Below are 19993 nucleotides of genomic sequence, written 5' to 3'. Positions count from 1 at the left end.
TCAGATGGGACTAGTTAAGAGATGCGCTTGTCTGTGACATAAAAATATTCTAGATGCATTTCAACTAGAGCTTTCATGTACAGCAAATATTCAGTTAACAGTAAAAGGTAATAAAGAGTAGAAGTTTTATAACTTGCAACCATCTGTGTAGGTTGGATCTCTTCAATCACACACTAGACCAGCACCGTGAGATGTGAAGACCTTTCTGTCAGAAGTCCAGGCAAGTCATCTCATTGCTCAGGACTTTCTGGTGGCTCCCACATTCGTCTGTGGGAATAGTTGGAAGCTGGAATTTTTAAACTTTTATTTACACTTTCAATATATGTACACACATATCAATGCTGTAAATAAGATGTGAGGAAATGGGTGGCAAGTAGATGCTGATAGCATACTCTTTCCATTGCTAACTGATGTTAAAGATCATGAGTCAAGGTTTTTACCTCTGTTGTTTCTATGAAGTTTCGCGTATATTGTGGCACAGTACAACAGGTGCTATATCCCAAGTTTCACACATATGTATGTACTAATCATCTACACTGTGAGTATATTAAGAAAAAGGGAGCTAGCATTAGCCTATTTCACTCACCTACAGAAGCAGCCTGACTACATTCATAATTGTAGCAGGGAACCAGGTGTCACAGCCTCTAAGGCACGGCTCTTCCTTTGCTTACATCTGGTTTACAGCAGCATGAATAAAAAGGGAAGAACTGGGAGCCTAGACTCACTTCTCAGCTCTGTCACCAAGCCACTGCTGCATTTGGGCAAATTACTTAACTAATCCTTAGTTCAATCCCTTACTTTGTTAAAGAGGTAAAATGATATTTGTCCACTCAGCAGGGCACTGCTGTTATCTAACACCTACATCTAGACAATATTTTGAGAGCCCTCAATAAATGGTGCTATTGAAAGAAAAAGCAGTGTTCTCCCATCCCTTCTGACTTAAGCAGAGAGTCAAAGCACAGGGCACTCTCTTTCCATTAGCAGAAATTGATGATAAAGTCAGCTCCTTCTTGGAGACAAACAAAATCCTACATCCCCAAAACGTAATGAGAATTAAACGGCTGGAGATGATTTCTTTTCACTCGATGTTTTCTACTCTCAGCATTTAACTCAAAAAGCTCCAATACTTCTTTCACGTAAACGTTGCCAGCGCTCATGTGGGTCTGGCAGATGCTTTTTTACTGCTTATTCTTTCTCCTTTCAAATTGTTTTTGCTGCTCCTCAGTTGTGCTGAAGCAATACTCAATAAAGCCTCTGTCTGCAACTGCCTGCGAGGCCTCGCGTGTCTTTGTCCAGCTGGAGGCCCACAGCGCCCTACCTGCTTCAATAAAGGGCCTTAACGACTTCTTACAAACTTACTAAAATGCAGGACAACCTCAAAAGGCTCAGCTTCAACCTACAGCAGTATTACCATCAATGCAACGACTAACAATGGCTATACAAAGGCAAACATTTCCTGGCTGTTTGTAAGTAAGTCTAATCTCAAGGCAGCATACTATGCAAAACAAATTCATGCAAGGATTTCCTTTCTTAAATACCATAGAAGTGGCAGCCATCCTGCCTGAAAATAAGTTGTTAGCAGTCATTTTCAATTCCCATTATTCCTCTTCCGTAGATGTGCCACATGTTCTCAAAGTTCCCATCCTAAGATATCAGCGGTACAGTGAAGTCACTTCTGCATATTGCTTTGTGCAGCTGAAATTAATGCAGGTTTTGGGGCACAGTTCTTGCTTAAGGTACTAACTAGCACAACAGCATCTGCTTCCACAGCTCCAGCAGCGTAAGCATGCTCTGACAAGCATGGCTTCATCTCCCCACAATAAGACCTCTTTACTGGCAGCATATTTCATGCATTACCTGGCTGCTTGGAGTTGAAGAAGTGAGATGATGCTATCATGGGACCAACAGTAATGCAAATATTCCTGTAGTATTTTTCCTGAATCAAGTTGTGAGGCTTTTTGCTTACTTCGTTTTACTTTAGTTTTGTTTCACAATGCAATATACTACAAATCCTAACTCAGAAAAAGCATCTTATGTAGCATTCAGATGGAATATTGCTCTTCCACAAAAGACAACATTACTCAATTCCTAATAAAACATCAGCACTTTATGACATTGTTAGTGGGCAGATTTTTTGTGACTTGTAAATGAGACTTCATTAAGTATAGAAATAGACAAATATGGAAACATTTCTTATGTTTTACATCTCAAAGACATCATTTTCAGCAGGTGTGCCCTCCTGGGCAGCTGCTCGAGATTAGTAAATTGCGAGTGCAGGATTATTATTATTATTATTTTTTTTTTAATATGGCTAAAGAATAAACTCTTTAGTCTGGCAAGTTGGAGTCAAACCGCCACAATGAGCACCTGTTGAGAAAGGCCATTATTTGGGCTGGGTTCTGGATGAAAAGATCACTGTGAATTAATTTTGATTGCTTCACAAAACTCCGCATAACAAATGGTCTCTGACAGGGGTATCAGGGGACTTCCATTTGAAGGGGAGGAAAAAAAAGATTTTGTTTCTAAGAAGGTAACATAATCTCTGCAGTGACATTAGAACACCAGTGGCTGCACTCGGCAGAACCTCTTCTGAAACAGATTGTATTTGCTTAGGTTACCAGGTATTATGCTTTGGGAGAGGAAAGTGAAACAATCGATATCAGAATCTTATCTAAAAGATTAGCTTAGAAAGAATATGGTCAGAGATCCATGAATCCTGAATTGTTAAGGCAGTTTTTTGCTCACGGGTTTATTAACAGCCCCATTCCTATGAGTTCTGGATGGCTATATATATTGCCAAGATGAAAAGGGAGAAGAGAATAAATCAAACAAAAGTTTCTGCAGTCAACTAAATGCAGCAGCTTTCCAGCATGAGTTAATTCTAACGGCAAGTTACAGTAACACAAAGGATAATGTTAACATCTGGCAAATATTTCTCTCTTTTAGTATAAAAGTTATTCAATATGAAGTTTTTCTCTCTCTGGAATGAAGTTCCAATCTGAAATACACAGCAGTGCTACCTGCCTGTCACTCCCTGATTAAATGGAAGGCCAAGCTTACCATCTGTTTGTGCAAATGAAAAGCAATATTCCACCAACTACTCTGCATGACCACTTTACTTAAGTGCTTTCTGCAAAGCGATTTCTAGTTTAGCCAGGGCTTATTTTTAGAAGAAGAATAAGCTAAAAGCATCATGATTTCTGCTGATAATCATGACCCAGTTGACTTTATGCTTGATTTGTCAACACTGAGCAATTAATATTGCATGAATTACTACATCTATGATTCACTCATAATTGACTGTAAAAGCTACGTGCATATGAAGACAATTAAGTGCTCATATCAGTGTTTCCCTTTTTATAGTGCTTCTTTTTAAGGCTGCCTCAGTTATGGCATCATCTGGGTATTAATTGCACCTACACAAAGATTGTGATGTTTGGATTCATACAGGTACAGAAGGCTTCTGTCTACACCTGGCAAAATCATTGCGGCCATACTGAAGTCACAGCACGGCCACACATTGTTAAATAAAAGTAACAACAAGTCTAAAGAAATCAATCCTGCACTTTGTTCACTTCTGATATGGGTAGGAATGGCTCTAACACTAGATTACAACCAGTATCTAACCTTCTCAATTCTTGCAGCATCTTCATTTTACGTGACAGGGCACAGCAGCCACCTGAAAAAGGAAAGACTGGAAATGTTGTGTTCTACTTGCTCTAGGAACCAGACTGATATGGTACCAATCCCAGAACAGAAATATTAGGAGACACCTTCAAGCACCCATAGGGTTCTGGTGAAAAGGACATGAACAAACTGATCCGTGTGGAGAAGCAAGCAAGCTCTCTATTATTCAAGTGAATGTCAGCTCCACGTACCTGCGTGTGCCTTGGATGACACTGCTGTCCTACAGCTGTCGGATTCAGCATCTGCCATCTCTGACCCAGAGAGGGACGCACACGAGAGGAGCTGACTGCACAAAGACAGTGCCCAGCACGGGTCATTTCCCTTTTGGAGGGCATACAAGTTTAAGTTTTTCCTGCAACTTTTGTCAAGCCTCAGCTACCCTGAATTTCTTGAAGTTATTGCATGCCTCGCATCAAGCAATATATTTACTGTCACTAATTCCAAACTTCCTTTAATATAATACAAGAAGCAAAGGGTAAGAATGTAAGAAAAATATCCTGAAGATGTTGCTACATTTTTATTTAGATATATACATATGATGAGTCTAATGATGATTCTACACAACACATTCAAAAAGCAGAACATGGATTCCACTGGAAAAAACACAAGCAAAGGAAAATATGTAACATATCCTGTTGTTTTTTTCCTCTCTTCTTTTTTTTCCTTCACATCTCCAAAATAAACTACAAATCTCCTATGTTGAAAAGTTCTTCCTTAAGTTAATAAAATCTGTCACTTTCCATACTGGTTGATTTGAAGAAAGTCCACAGGTGCAGCATTCTGTTGTTCACAGCTTGGCAAGTCAAGGCTTATAATAAAAAGCCCTCTGTGTTATGGTCCTCCTTCCCCATCAATTCACATCAAGTATTATTAGAATCATCTGCCACCTCAGTGGTGCTTCCTCTGTGCTCAAACTGCAGAAGCAACAATGACATTTTACAGCTCTGCAGGTGCTGCTGTGTGTGGTCACGAACACAGAAGCGTGGCCTGCTATTGTTCCCCAGCAGCACTTTGATCTCTGGCACAAAAAGCCGCATAGCTGGCTGCCCCATTCATTTTGGGCTGGGTTTATATGGGGAAGAGGAAAAAAGAGGTGACAAGAGATGGGCAATCCATAATATTTATTTCAACAAACGCTTCAAATCTTTTTAAACATCATAAGAACATGGCTCATTAAACTACAACAGCCTCGAAATTGTGTTATAAAACCACAAAACAAAAAAAATCAATACTTCTGCTGGGAAAGAGGTAATGAAATATATTGAGTTGGCTGAAAAGTGGTTTGTATGAATCATAATATTATTATGCGTGCACCACTTCCACTCCCAATACTTAAAGTTAACAAACTAGGAAATGTTTGCTTCCCCATCACTTAAACAGGTGCTACAAGGTCGTATTTATCAAAGTTATTTTTCAGAGTCAGTCCTTCTGCTATAAATAATGCTGGGATATAGGGGCTTAGTAAAGGGAGGGCGACTGAATGCATATCTGCTACCTGAGCTTCAGCTGCTGTATTATTTCACAGCCTGATCAATACTGTGCTTCCCAAGAGCAGAGGAAAACGCCACAACATCACCCTGATGAGTCACTGTAGGTTTATTACTGAGCCAGAAGGACATAGCACTTCTGATGCTAGTGAAGACTAATTTTGATAGCACCGTTTGACCGCTATTAAATAGTTTAGCTCTCTGTTTCAAGTCCTTGCAATACCTTGGCCAGTTTTTCCAGTGGTGTCAGGTGAAAACACTTCTGGAATTAACACTCCCTCTGCTACCAAAAAAAACAAACAAAAAACCTCTCTGAAATATTTTGATTTGGAATTAATTCTGGTTTACTTCAAGCCAGGGTTATTGCTCTTCAGGTGAATCTAAAGAAATGGCATTTTAAAAAAAATGGATATGAACACTGTGAGGTGAACAAACAGACAACAGGCACTCGCGGAGCAGCCCAAATGCTGGGTTTTCCCAGGTGAAAGGCAGGTTTCTGCTCAGGACCCACACTGCAATTTTGTACTATACAGAACCCAGGAAGAAATGGACACCACTCTGCCTACACTCCCTCCCAGACATGTACAGGGAAAGATTTCTTTCTCAATGTATTTCCCAAGAAGAATCAACCCTGAGCACTTGAAAACAAAGAGCAGAATCAAGACAACATGGAATAACAACAAAATAAGACTCCAGCAAAGGCTCAGCAGCCACGTGCAGCCAACATTCTCTCACTCTCCCCAGAAATACAAACCCTGTTCTGCCCGCATTGCTCATCCCTGCCAATCTCCTTTTGGAGTGTAATCCAAAGATAACAAAAGCTTCCCATACCAAAATTCATCCATTTAAAAGGACAGGGCTGAATCCACACAAGTCTTTAGAGAAATAAAGAAAGCCATATATAAAAAAAAAAAAAAAAACAACTGATGGAGTAACTTTTAAGACTTGGTCAGAAGCTGCACACCTCAAGAGAGTAACACAGAGGATAACTTTACATCTCTCTGAAGATGATCAAAATGAGATCAACTGGTTTATGACAACATCACCAGAGACAATTCCACAGCCACCGCTGCTATAGTCAAAAACTTCTGCACACCCCTTGTTGCTCCACAAAGCCTGCAAGCACATTAACCCGTTGGCACTGGGCTTCAGCCACTCCAGCGTCCCACAGCAGAGCGGTCATCCCAGCCATCAGTACGTGCTGCCATCTTGGGCTACTTATGGTGACACTGGAGAGAGCCAAAATGGCCAACTACTTAACAGGAGAGGGAGAAAGGGTGCTACAGCTGTTAGCTATTGATACTTCATCCTAAATTTATTTTTACTTTATTATTTTCTATAAATACTTATGTCTTTCAGCAGCTCTACTGCTGCTGGAGCCTTTTCCAGAAACTGTCAGTGTTATATGGAGACTTAACCCCTAACAGAGAAAAACAGATCAAGAAAGAAACCAAGAGGCAGTGGAAGAAGAAACACTGAAAATTACTGATTCTGAAGAAAGAGAAATATCACATTGCCATAGGACTGCTACTTCAAAATCTTCCTACAGGTGCTAGCTGCCCTGGTTCTGAGCCCAGCAGTGCCAGGCTCCCCACTCACACACAGTCTACTCCCCTAACTAATTGCTTTCCTTTTCCTAGCTGCTTTTTTGTTTGATTGGTACTAACATACAGAAGTATGTTAGTGTGTCAGCTGGGAACTGCCTGCTGTCATCGGGGGTGGGGAGGAATACTGCCCCAACTATTCATTTCTGTTGTTACTGCTGCCAACGTCTGATTTTCTGAAAGAAGAAAGCACTTCAAGACTAGCAATATATGAAATCAGGACTTTGGGTTTTAGTTGACAATTACTACAGACTCTTGAAGAAGTGAAAAATCATTCCTCTCTTTCTCAGTCATTCCGTGGAAAAGTTCTAAACACATACATGAAGCGATGACTTATATCACACATAGCCAAAGTTTCAAAACTCAGTTATGCTTTCAAAAGCAAAGATCACCATTGACACATAAGGTTACAAAAAGCAAACTGATCAAACCGAATAGAGAAAATCCATCAGATACAAAAATAATGCTTTTCTTTGGCCATTACCCCAGTGCTCAATGGTAGACATCACTACCAGCTGCACGTCAAGATATAGCTGCACTACTCTGCTTGCTGCTAGCAATTTTATATAGTGCATGCAGACACATTCTATGGGAGAAAACAGAGACCATCACACAATATTACAGAGACTCACAGCAAAACTAACAGCTGCAGAGGAGCCCAGTTGTCTCACGCCAGCCTCAAACCAACCAGGAGGACAGAGTCTACAGGACTGAGCCTGAATTGCCATGCTGTACAGCACATAGCATTTTATTTCTGACTAGACATGACATTTCCAATTCCTTATGCTTAGTTTTACCAAATATTTCATAAACCTTTCTATTCTAAGAGAATATCCACATAGCACATCAGTAAAAGACGAATCCAAATAGCTTCCACTCTACAAATTCAAAATAAATGAAAATGAAAGGTAAGGAATTGTTGCTAGAACTGTTTTACGGAGCATATAAAGAGATTAAAGCACTTTGACCAGGGTGATGAACACCCAGAAAACGTAATTTTCATTTACTGATTCAGACCCCGTACTTCATCTACAAGGAGATGTTCACATAAGGCTTCAAAGCTCCAAACCATGCCATATTGAAGTGTAGTTAAGTTCCATTTGACAGCATTAACAGTAAGGAACAGCGTGCATCAAGCTAGTTCATGCATCAGTACATGGAGAGCGGTGGAAGGAGAAAAAAAAGTTATCTGTTCAAATAACAGCAACGTATTAAATTAAATTTCAGTGTTGCAGTCAACTTTTCATTTTCACTAATGGCTTTTAAGAAAGCCAGGCATTTTTCCTCAGTCCATTTTACCTTTTCCCTCCATTTGACAAATATTGATTTTCATTTCCTCCAAGTTTAAGTGCACTGAATACTATTGCGACTGTTTTGTTTGCTTTTTTGTTTGTGTCTCAGCTTTATCGAGGATGCCAGCATGAATGCGTACAGCTTTGGAAAGAGAGAATTGGTTTAATAACGTCTTCAAATCCAAGAGAGAATACAGAAGCAGACACTACTGTTTTGTATAGGTCAAGCAAGTGACTGTAAGCAACTACATAACATCCATAAGCAGATGACAGAAGTAATAGTCTGGGTGTTTTAAGCTGTTATACTATCCAATGTCACAACAGAAGTGTTCTTTCTCTACTACAGGGCAGTGTTAGACATACTGTCTTAAATGGCCTTCAGTGGCACTTTAAGCTGAGCCTGTTCTGTGTGCAGTCCTTCAGGAGGGTAACATCTGCAATTCTGTCTCAGACAAGCTGCAGAATTATGAGTTGCCTTCTCTTGAGCTCAGAGGTGTTGGCTCTACCTTAAGTTTCATAAGATCTCCTCAAGCTCTGTAAACCTTCCTGGCATGCCTTGGATATCTTCTATCTTACAGCAGTATCTTGGACACGATGACCTTAGAATCATTTAGGCCAGAAAAGGTCTCTGTCTTAAAAGCCAGGCACACCTTTAGAGCAGCTGTCTGCGCAGAGCTCACTCAGTGTTAAAGCCAAAACATTCTGACTTCGGAAGGGGATTCAATCCATTTATGTGCACCAGAGGTATAGGCTGATAGGAAGGGATCCCCACAACCAAGCCAACTATCACAGACAGCTTCATTTCCCCAGCAGCTCTGACAACTTGCCAAGAGGAGTCAGTATTCATTCCAGGCAACTAAAACATAGAAAACTTTTGTGGTCTGTCTCTCGCTGTAATTTGCTATTAGCTGAATACTCTAACCAACAGAAAGATAGGAGCTTACATGAGACACATTTAGTATCAAAGATTATTATCCCCTTAACTGTTGTTCACATGATACAAATGTTAACTTCCCTACCTATTAAATGGCATTTTAAAATCCCACTGAAAGAAAGGCAATTTAGAATTATTCACAGCGAAAGAAAGTTCAGTATCAGAACAGGTATTGGTTTGATAAATGCCTTAACATTAATCATCTGGATAGTCTTAGGGGCTCGGCTTCTTACTGTATTTTCCAGCAGGCAAAGGAAAAAAAAGTGGTGACCAGTGAGGCTAGATTTATGACATTGTGCCAAACCACTCCATGTTCCTCTTTCCATATTCAGTCCCAAATACTGCTTGTGTTGCACCACCTGATGCCAGGTGCTGCAGGGCTTCTGCTACACCCATCTGACATTGTGATGCTGCATTTTTAAGACCTTTAAATAATAAAAATAGACCTTTGCACTTTAGCATTGCCCTGATCAAGAGAACTGTCTGTACAGATGATGTGAATGCCTGCTAACGCAGAGAGACTTCTTACTTAGAGGAAATGACACCAGAAGTTTCAGGGCCAAGTTCTCCAGTAGAGACATTCCTTATTTGCTCTCACGACCCAGTCTGACACAAGTATGGACGTGTCTTTAGTGCTCATCTAACCAGAAGCAAACTGCTTTCCAAAAGTTACAGTAACTTCTAGAAGTTAAGAGCAGCCTGCAGTTCAGCTTTGATCAGTCAGCTGCTGCAAAAAGGAAGATATCATCACTTTGTTACTCCAAAACACTCCAGCAGGTGGGTGAGAACACTCACAGGTGTTCTACACAGAGCCACCTGCCTGCAAGCCTCCAACCCCATACACCCTGCAGGCTTTGTACAGAACGACTTCTACATCTCAGTTTTCACCAGCTCCCTCAAAGCTAAATGGATTTGATCATCAAAGGTTTCCCTCCTGTTTTCTCTCTTAGCGCTGTAGCAACTGGACAAATCAATACAATGGGAAAAGCATTATAACACAGCCGCGATGATGGAAGAACCAACACAATAAAGGAAGTGAAGAAGATCGCTCACCCATATCAGAAGATCGCAGGCTCACAGGGGAAAGCTTCACCAAGAAGGGATCTCCAATCTGAGATCCTCCCTTAAATGTCAGCCCTTAAATGAGGTCTAAGAGAGGTGCAGCCAGGCTCCACCCCTGCTGGTCACACAGATGAATGCAATTCAGGTGAACTGCCTTCACCTGTGCTCCCAGGGCTGACCAGGTCCTTTTCCCAGGTGCTCCATCAGTGGTTCAGGCTGTGACTCAACAGTTACATACAAGTGCTCGTCCTTATTCCCATGACACTGGGTGACTTTGTCTCTTAAAGATTTAGGCTGTGGATTCAAAAATAAATATCTAAAGAAAAACAGAAGATAGAAGGGACTTATAGTAGGACTAAGCTGTAGTATGATTCGAGACTGAAATTTGCTTTTGATCACTGCCATGCTTAAACCTTACTTACCTGTGACATACTCGGGACTCTGCACGTCATTCAGGAACTCTGAGTATCTCATGCCTCTAGAACAAGGAGATCCTCCCAAGCAGCAGTCATCACGTGCTGGCTATTTTCTAGGCATCCTCTAGGCCACTGCCAGTAGTGACAGAAGGACTGGCTCAGCTGCTCTTATATTAACTATAGCCTGGATGTAAAAAACAGAAATAAAAAATCAGGAAAGAAAACATAGGCATAGCTATCTGTAACCCTTTGCTGAGGGAAATTGCACATTCTCCAGTTATTTCTGTTCTTCTTCATAGATATTTCCAAACTTCTATTCCTCCTTAACATTTTGCCTAGGAAAAAGTATTTATACAAGAGATTGTATTGTATGTGAAATCTTTAAGTCATTATATTTCAGCTCAGCAGCTAAAAGACATATTGCTTCTGGCTTGTGTAAATAACCGTACCCATTTATTTGCAAAACATTATTTTAACTTCTGTCAATTCATATTCATGAGGGAAGGAAGCCAGATAGAAAATGATCCTTTGATTTTAAGTAAATAAATGGAGAAGTACTGCAGCCTGGCAGGGAGCAAAAAAAAAAAGGGGGGAGTGGGGAGCAAAGCAAAGGGAACTTCAGTCGCACCTTCACGTGCCAAGTAACAGCGGCCTCCTGCAAAGGTACAACCCGGTAGCTTGTGGCTTCGGGACTCCCAAAAGCACAAATACGCCCTCACCAACCACAGCCTAGCACAGGAGGCAAAGCGGAAATCCATCCTCCTTTTCCCCGACAAAAAAGCTTTGGGGACTTGGCTGTCATCTGCACGTGGAATAAGCCGGGCAGTCCCCCTCGCACCTCTCTGTCGCCCCAGCGGAGCAGCGCGCTGCCTCTTCTCTCCATCCCCCACCGCCTTTCATCCCTCCTGCTCTGTGCGACAGGGGCTGAGCCGTCAGGTACGGCGTGCGGCTGCCCGCCGGCGCTACGCGGGGCTCTGGGAGCGCCCGGCTCCAGGCGCTGCTGCCCTGCGGTGCTGCGCGCTCCGCCGCCCGCCCGCCCGCCCGCCCTTCCCGCACGGGGGGGGTTCCGCACGCTGCCAGCCCGGTCTTTATTAAATAAATCGCTGCTGAGTGAAAAAAGCGACTCGTTTAGGGGATGAGCTGAGCGATCGTTGGAACTCGGAAAATGGGGAAAAAAAAAGGGGGGGGGGGGAGGGAGGGGAGAAAGAAAGAGAAACGGCCGCGCTTAATTTTAATGGATCATAAAATTGCGATGAGCGTGAAGGAGGAGAAGGAAAAAGAGGAGGAAAAGTTTGTTGCTAATGAGAAAAATGCGGCCGCACAAACAAAACCGTTAAGAAAGAAGCAAAATGTCCTATTCCTGAATAAGGATTAATGCAGTGTCTGTGAATAGGAAATCCTGCTCCGGGTGAGTGCCGTGGGCACCTCTGTTTGCCTGCCAGCCGCCGCCCCGGGGACGGCCGGCTCCCCCCGGTGCTCAAGGCCCGGTGTCGGGTAACGGGACGTCGAACTGCCGCCTTTTCAGGGCGAATTACACGCGCACGTCCCCCCCTCCCAACCCCCGCTGCTGGCAGCGGGCGCTCCGCCCGACGGGGCGGGGAAAGGCTCCGCCCGCACGCCGCTCGGCCCCGGCTTCGGGGCGGGCAGTGCGGCAGCTCCGCCCGAAGTTGCGGGGTGAGGGAAAAGCTCCGCAGGGCCCGGGGACGGATGGCAGCGTCTGCCGGGCAGAGCGCGGCGGGGCGGGACGCGTCCGGTCCCTTTCTCACCGCCGAGCGCCCATCCCCGCGGCCGGAACGCGAAGGAGCGGCCCCGCCCCGCCGCGTTCCATCGCGGCAATCGATCCGCGCGGAGGAAAGGGGCGTCCCGAGGGGCTTCTCGGCCAAACGCCGCCGAAAGGCGGGGAGAAAAAAGCCCCCGTCCTCATCGTACCTCACCTGCGGCGCGGTTACGGAGCCCCCGGGGCGGCCGCAGCGCCGCGTCCCCTCCGCCCGGCGGTGCGGGGTTCCCTCAGCCGCTCCCGCCCGGCACGCGCCAAACCGACGGCCGTCCTCGCGCCGCGCGGCCTCGAAGGGAAACCGCTCGTGTTTGCTTCTGCAAAACAGCCGCGGGGCGCTCCGCCTCAGCGGGAGCGGAGAGCCGGGAACGCCGCGCGGCCCCGACCGCCCCTCCGCCTGCAGCGCTGCTGCCGCGCTCGGCTCGGCGCGGAGCGGGGTTGGCGCTTCGCTGACGCGGCCGTGGAAGCCTGCTCGATTTAGCTTTGTACGAGAGCAAAAGGCGGCTCGACGTTCCTGACTGCTCGCACCGAGAAGCCGGCGGGCTCCGGGTACGGCCGCCGCACGCGCACCGCGGAACCGCCGCGGTCAAACAGGAGAGCGTTCTAAAGATAGCGAGTCCGGGAGGTGTTCAGACTACAGCGTTATACTTTACTGAGCGTTCATCATCATATTAACGGCAAAACTACTCGGGAAGTTTTTCTCCCTCCCCAGCTTTTCAGCCAAGCCCTTTGCAGAGCCCGATTCGATGGGGAGCGCGAGACCGATGTGCGGGAGAGCAGAACGGCCCTTGAGCCCATAGCAAAGAAACTCCTCTAGAGCAAGTACCTGCGTGCTGCAGTTGTGAACAAAATATACGTGCGTACACAACCGGTCGCTCCTGGTTGGCTGGTTTGTTTGGACCATCCATAATTTGAAAGCAGCCAAACTAATTTATTTGCCGTGAGTGATAACATTAGGGAGATCACAGCCCTCGGGTCGGAGCGCTGGGCTCAGCTCTGTGTCCCCACGCTCCCGCTGAGGTCGGCGGTCACTGCAGGAGCAGAAGGGAAGCCAAATCACGTGCGAGGCCAAAGCAATTCTTTTTGTCTTTACAGTCAAGTTATAGGCTCCATATAACATACGGAGGTTTGCAAGTGGACATCTTAACACAGAGCAGCGTGAGCGTGCCACAAACACAGATTCTCATAGAATAAAATTAATATCAAATATAAAGCATTTGAACCAAATCAAGCCTTAAATATGATAAGTACTTCCTTCAAAGGAAACTTCCCCAGGCTCAATGAGGTCTTTGCTAGCAGCATTTTTTTTTTTATATATATATAAAGAAAAGAAAAATGCCAAAATATCTACAATTTGATGAGAAGACGTACTTGATTAATTAAGTAGAAAGTCCCCACTATTAGGGAGTATGAAAAATATACCAGCAATTAATATGCAGCACATATGTATACCCATACTTACAAATATAAACACACACGTACAACCTGGACAGTTCGTGTTAACCGAGGGAAAGGCTAAGTAATACATTCAAAATGATTACCAAATACAGGTACACTTTAAAAACACAGAGACAGCAATTTTTATCTGTTGCAAAAATGTATTTGATTACTCGAGTAAAATTACAGTATCTCTGCTGTTAGTAAGTATTAAATGTTAAAGAAACTGGACCTCTTTTTCCTTTCAACTTTCCGAGAAAGTGCATGTAACAGTCCAAGGTTCCCCCTGCCCCCATACCTAATACAAAATAAACAGACACTATACTTGTTCCCTTAGTGAAGGAGTAGGGCTTGGTCTTGTAAGGAACGTATATACATTTTAATGAAAGTGATGTCTTATTGTATATACAGGAGCATCTACAGTTGTCCACGAGAGTTGTTCAAGATGCTATACTTAGCAGCATTGTGAAAGTCCAGCACATCTTCTATAATGGATATACCTACAAGGCAAAATGTTACGTCTCAGTTTCAACTACCAAAACAACACTTCAGTATCTCCTCTAATAATCTGCGTGCTTATTACTGTACAGAAATGTATTAACATTTAAGACGACTCAAGTAAAAAGCACAATACAAATAACAGTTCAAAACGGAAAATGTTAAACCTACAAAAATTAAAGCAGTTTTAATTTTATAATAAAAATCAAAAACTGAGCTGTGTAAAGGACCCACACTGTTCAGTCTATATCCTTTCAGTCCTTTTCTTAATTCTGTTTGGAAAAATTAAACAATGTGTTTTGCTGATAAAATTTCCAGCAGGATCAAAGTGTACATTTATATACAGACTTTTATTAGAGATCTAATGCATCACTGAGGCATTGCATCAATACCAGAGTTCATGTTAAACTGGGTATAGAAAATAAGTTAATGCCAGAATAAGATCACCTAGCAGAACAGACTCGCAACTGCCATAAATGTTACAGCAACTTTACAGCACTCTAGTCGATTAGTATTTAGTTCAAAATACAGGAGACCAAAGTTAATGCTTGCATTTGTTTGCAAAGCAAGGTTATATCGCTAATAAATAAGCTCTCTTAGAACTCTAGAAGTAGAACATGGTACAAAAAAAAAAAAAAAAAGAAAGTCTCTGTAATGTTGTAGCTTGCAGTTTGAAAAAAGCAACCCTAGGTTGCACTATTTGCAGGAATGTTAGGTATAGTTTTTACTAATTCGTTACAATTTCTTTGTTGTCTTCCACGAAACGCGTAAAGCGGAAGTTTGTCCCGTTCTCATTGCTTGCCATTTTCTCCAGACCAGCTAGAGGTGCGTTGGGTTCCGAACTCGGGAGCTTCTCCAGACTGCCCGTCAGGCCGCTGATGGGCGAGCTGCCCCCGTTGCCCAGGCCTCCCGGCGGCGGAGGGATGCCGCCGTTCTGGATGACGGAGATCTCGTTGGTCTTCATGGCCAAGCCATTGGAGAGCGCTGCTGCGTACTGGTTCCAGAAGCTGGACGGGTCTCCGTTCCCCGACCGTGCAGCCAAATCCTTCTGGAACATTTCCGGGAACTTTACAGGATTGCCTCCTAGGAACGTCATGGGGCCATCGACGGAAAGTCGTCTGCCTCGCCTTGCGGGAGTGCTGTTCCACATGTGAGTGCCCATGTGAACCTGGAAAGAGAGAAAGGAGAAAGAAAGAAACAAAGAGTAGCAGTTGGCAAACTTATTTTCATCGTGGTGAAGGCAGCAGTTCACAAACACGTCCAGTCTTGTTACATAATAAAGCAGTAAAGGCAGCGGATGCAGGGCTCCATTTCCCATCTGGAGTAATAAATAAGCTTCTTCTGGATCAGCCCAGCACCATTACCCAGCATACCCTGTCTTCCTCCTGAGCAGTACGTTACTTCTTACTTTTTTTTTTTTTAATTATTACGTGTATTTAGCTTATAATGACTTTGTGTTACTCCATCAATCGGAGATAGCTGCTTTTGGGGCTAGAATTGCTATGTCCACTTTCATTGCAGTGGTAAGTATTGTATTTGACACCCTTTTTCCTATAAACATCCTTTTCAGACAGGCAGAAAGTATCCTTTGCCGATTGCTCATCAGAGAGCTTCGTGTATAGACAGAATGGCCTGAAAGTAATTATTCATCTCACATTACTGGCAGCAACCTCTAGAGAAATACTCTGTCAACAGAAAAATGTACACAGTAAAGTGCTCAACTGGTGTTCTAAAACTTAAGTATATTTGCTTTTCCAAACACATATCAGTAGGAAATGTTAGTTATATAATCAATTAAAGTAATGCCCATTAGTTCCAGAATTATGTTAATAGTTTTTTTAAACAATCATCATTTTACATGATAGCTACGAAAAAACAACACATTCGAGAGCCTTTTGCATTCTTACTGAAAGCATTTCTCTATTTATTAGTACTGCCTATCAACATATGGCTGCTCTCTTTCACGCTCTACGTAGAAGGTCTTTGCTAGTAGGTGAATTTTAATTACGCATCAAAAACAGATCATGCTTCGGACCTGCTGCCAATGCAAGCACTTGACAAGAGCCCACCTAGTACTATCACTCCGTTTATCATACCACAGATACCCACAGGTACTGCTGCTTGCAGCATTAATCACCGTGAACACTGGAAACCAACCAACCAACCAACCAACACCAACGCAGCAAGGACAAAATGAAACCTAAGAACAGCAAGAGGAAAAAGTACCTTCAGATTGCCTTTTGTTGTGAATGCTCTTCCACATATAGTGCAGGCAAAAGGTTTCTCACCAGTGTGTGTCCTTTCGTGGATCTGCAGAGCGCTGGAGGAGGAAAACGTTTTCCCACACGTGTTGCAGTAGTGCTGTTTGGGGGTTCTTCTGGGGAGAGCAGGCAGCAGGACAGGGGAGGTGGCAGAGGACAGCGGCCCCGAAGCAGCCAGAGCAGAGGGTGTTTCTTTGCCGTCCTGAGAGGAGCTGTGCACGAAGCCGTTAACCTCCGTCTTTATGAGCGATGACAGTGAATTAGCAGGCATAACCGAAGAGTTCGGATTAGGACCGATACCGGAATTGGGCTCAAAAAGTTGTGATGGTAGATCTCGCATTTGATGTGTCAACATATGTTGCTTCAAATTACCCTTTGTGGAAAAGCCACGATTGCAAACTGTGCAAATAAATGGTCTTTCTTTGGTATGACTTCTGTAATGAATGTCCAAGGCACTCTGACAAGCGAATGTTTTGCCACAAATGTCACATGCGGTGTTTTTAAATTTACCTCTATCTCTGAAAGGAAAGAGCATACTCAGAGACTCTTCTTTAATCATTTTATCAGTGTTACTAGATGTCAAGTCCAAAGCACCACTGTTTGCAGGGGTTGGAGACAAACCATTGGCAAACTCACTTGGTAAAGCTCTTACTGGTTTCTCTTCGATACTTGGTGACTTGTGGTAATCGTTAGTGCTGTTGGATGGGGACAAGGCCTGCATGGAAGAGGTAGACTCTGAGACAGCAGGGCTTCCAGCACTTTGGCTTTCCATGTCACCACCGACAGACGACGAATCGTTAGTCAAAACATCCCCTTCCACTGACCCATTTTCTACCGACTTTAAGCTTGCCTGAAGTTGTTCAGCAAGTCCTGCATTGATCATCTTCATCTGATTCTCCAAAGCAGCAATACTTGACATTTCCAGGGGCAGAGGGGAAGAAGACAAGCTGTCTTGTGATGCATCTGCAGATTTCGGAGTATCTGGCACGCTGCTGTCAGGACAGTCTTCCATGTTCTCATCTGAGAAGTTGTCTAAATCATCAAAATTCTTATCATCAAAAGATCCCGTATCAGATTCCATTGACTCGGGATAGTTTTCGGTGACCGGGGTGTTTGGAATCTGCCCTCCCATGTGCATCCGGATGTGCTGCTGAAGCACAACTGCATTGGTGAATTTCTTCTGGCAGATCGGGCATGAATGTTGTACTCTCAGTGGGGGCATGGCACGGTGGACGCTGTAATGAGTCTTTAAGTTGCCTTTAGTAGTGAAAGCACGTCCACAGATTTTACATTTAAATGGCCGCTCACCGGTATGGGTGCGATAATGCATTTTCAGTGCGCTCTGGCAACTGAGAACTCGGTGGCAAATGATACACTCGTTGGGATCGGTTGCCTTTTTGTCAATGTTTTCTACCAGTTGCTGCAGTTTTGACGTTTCAGACGCTGGCGTCGAATCCAACAGTCCTCCAAATGGAAACTTTGCCTTAAATTGCTCTGACATTAGAGGCATCAGTGGATTTGTAAAAGTGGCGATGCCGCCAGAGCCCGAGTCTGCTGCCGGTGAACTCACAGAGCTGCTCATGTTAGCAACGGAATTTGAATTTTGAGGGTTTTCTTCCATTTTGCCATTTGAGGTAGGCAAAGCACCAGCCTCTACCTCATCAGAAAGTCCATTGGAAATTTTTGATGTGGGGTCAGCGGTTCCCGAGTCACTCTTGACAGAGCAGGGAGGGCTGGCAGAGGGATGGCTAATGGGAATCGGCTGAGGCTCCTCAGTTTTGATGAATGGGGTCAAGGTTGGTATCGTCGGCGGGAGTGGCAGCCCCACAGAAGTGGTGAGCGTGGAGAGGACTGGCTTGCTGTCCAGCCAGCTCGTGACAGGCTTCTCTGGCGGTATAGACATCCCATAAGGAATACCCGTGCTTGTAGGAATATTGTCCAAATGCTCTGGCACAGGGTACGGATTCATCTGAATATGAGGATATTTTTCTTTATGCCGCTGAAAGTGGACTTTTAAGTTTCCCTTTGTGGAGAACCTGTTTCCACATATGTTGCATTTAAATGGCCTCTCGCCAGTGTGAGAACGTAAATGAATCTGCAAGGCACTGTCACTCCCAAACACTTTAGCACAGAACCTGCATTTATGCTTAAAGAACGCCTCGTCTGAATTACTTTTTGCTTCAAAAGCAGTTACATTTGGTGGCTTGCTTTTTCTTTGCTGTGCCAAGGCAGTCAAGGAGTTTAAATCCTCTGCAGGTGTTCCGATATTGGACAAGGGGCTGGAGAAAATAGAGTTACTAGGGGTGGGCTGAGGTAGAAGTGGATTAGATGCAGGACTTAATAAACTGCTTATTGCAAAAGCTGGTGAAGATGATGCCGATACTGGTGGGTTGCTGAGCTGTGAGCCACCAATACTCGAAGCCACTTTTTCTGAGGACGGTGTTGTAACTGCTGCTGCCAGTATGTTAATATTTGGAGAAGAGCCACTGCTGGATGGAATTAGAGTGCTGCCAGGGTTGCTCTGAGGTAGCTGTATAGGGGGTAGCTGTTTCACACCACTGATGCTGGCAGATTGACTAGCAAGGCTTTGTGCTAATCCAGCTGCTGCAGCCAGCTGCTGGGATAAATGGGAACTTAACGTGGACAAGGGGTTGGCAGATGTTCGTAAAGTACCTTGAGACGGGCTAGAAGACGTTGGCATGTCCGCATTTTGGGAAGCCAACAATAATATTTGGTGACGAATTTGCTCAATCAGTTGCAACTGGTGGATCTGCTGCTGCTGTAAAGCCAACAGTTGCTCCATCAGGGCAGGTACAGCAAGCTTGTTGTTCGATGCACCGTTACACCTTGCTTCCTGCGAGAACTGTGCTACTGCCACTTTAGTACTCTGAAGATTTTCAATTATTACGTTACTGTTTATTACTGAGAAGTTGCCTAACGTCGTCAGATCCCCTATGTGAGGTAGAGAGGTTGTTACAGCTGAGGTACCCATTGTGGAGCTGTTACTGCTTGTAATACTATTGTTGACACTCTTGGAACTGCTACTGCTATTGTTAATGCTGGAAGCCTCCACATCCATGGATTCTTCCTTGTCAAGTTTGTTATGCTCTGAAAGGTCACTGCAGTCTACTTGATCTGTGTTATTAACTGTGTCATTCATCTGTTCATCAGGATTATCAGACGGGGAACTAGGAGGGAAGGTTTCAGGAGGAGAAGCTGGATTTTCATTCACAATTAAAACTAATTGATTTTTAGTACAGTTCTTCTTGTGTTGCAGGAGATCTGATAATTCAAAGAACTCAGCACAGCACCTGCCACAGACATGGGCGTCCTTATTCTTAGTGGTTCGATTTCCTTGACCCTTTTCTGTGTCTCCTAAAACATCAAAAGATGATGGATTAGAAACTGAACAGCGATACAAAAAAAAAAAATCTGCTGGACATTTTATTTAAAAGCACTGTTTTTATCTACCGCTCTAAAACAATAGACTAAGATGGTACATGGAAATAGATCGATATTTCTACCTCACAAAAATCAGTCA

At 43.9% G+C, this 19993-nt stretch overlaps 1 protein-coding gene and 1 long non-coding RNA gene across 9 annotated transcripts in view; both read right to left on the bottom strand.

The window, feature by feature from the left end:
- The window catches only part of LOC116217123 (uncharacterized), a 208902-nt gene extending 197387 nt beyond the window's left edge, over positions 1-11515 (bottom strand). Inside the window, exons 1-2 of one of the 2 annotated variants that reach the window (XR_014886226.1) lie at positions 11321-11515; positions 10489-10666 (exon numbers count right to left, since the gene is read on the bottom strand). This is a non-coding gene — a long non-coding RNA (uncharacterized LOC116217123). Of the gene's footprint in view, positions 1-10488; positions 10667-11110; positions 11293-11320 lie in introns of those variants that run through there. The other variant, XR_014886227.1, reaches the window with a different exon arrangement.
- A 2319-nt stretch (positions 11516-13834) lies between these two features.
- SALL1 (spalt like transcription factor 1) overlaps positions 13835-19993 on the bottom strand; it is a 17756-nt gene continuing 11597 nt past the window's right edge. For all 7 annotated transcript variants that reach the window (XM_085235320.1, XM_085235322.1, XM_085235326.1 and 4 more), the window contains 2 exons: positions 16418-19827; positions 13835-15359 (listed from right to left, as the gene is read on the bottom strand). In XM_085235320.1, coding sequence (XP_085091446.1) covers positions 14919-15359; positions 16418-19827 — 3851 coding nt within the window. In that variant the 3' untranslated portion in view covers positions 13835-14918. The remainder of the gene's footprint in view (positions 15360-16417; positions 19828-19993) is intronic.

This window comes from Meleagris gallopavo, chromosome 13 (assembly GCF_905368555.1).
Source record: "Meleagris gallopavo chromosome 13, MGAL_WU_HG_1.1, whole genome shotgun sequence".
Lineage (NCBI taxonomy): Eukaryota > Metazoa > Chordata > Aves > Galliformes > Phasianidae > Meleagris > Meleagris gallopavo.
This window is presented reverse-complemented; position numbering and strand designations above follow the sequence as displayed.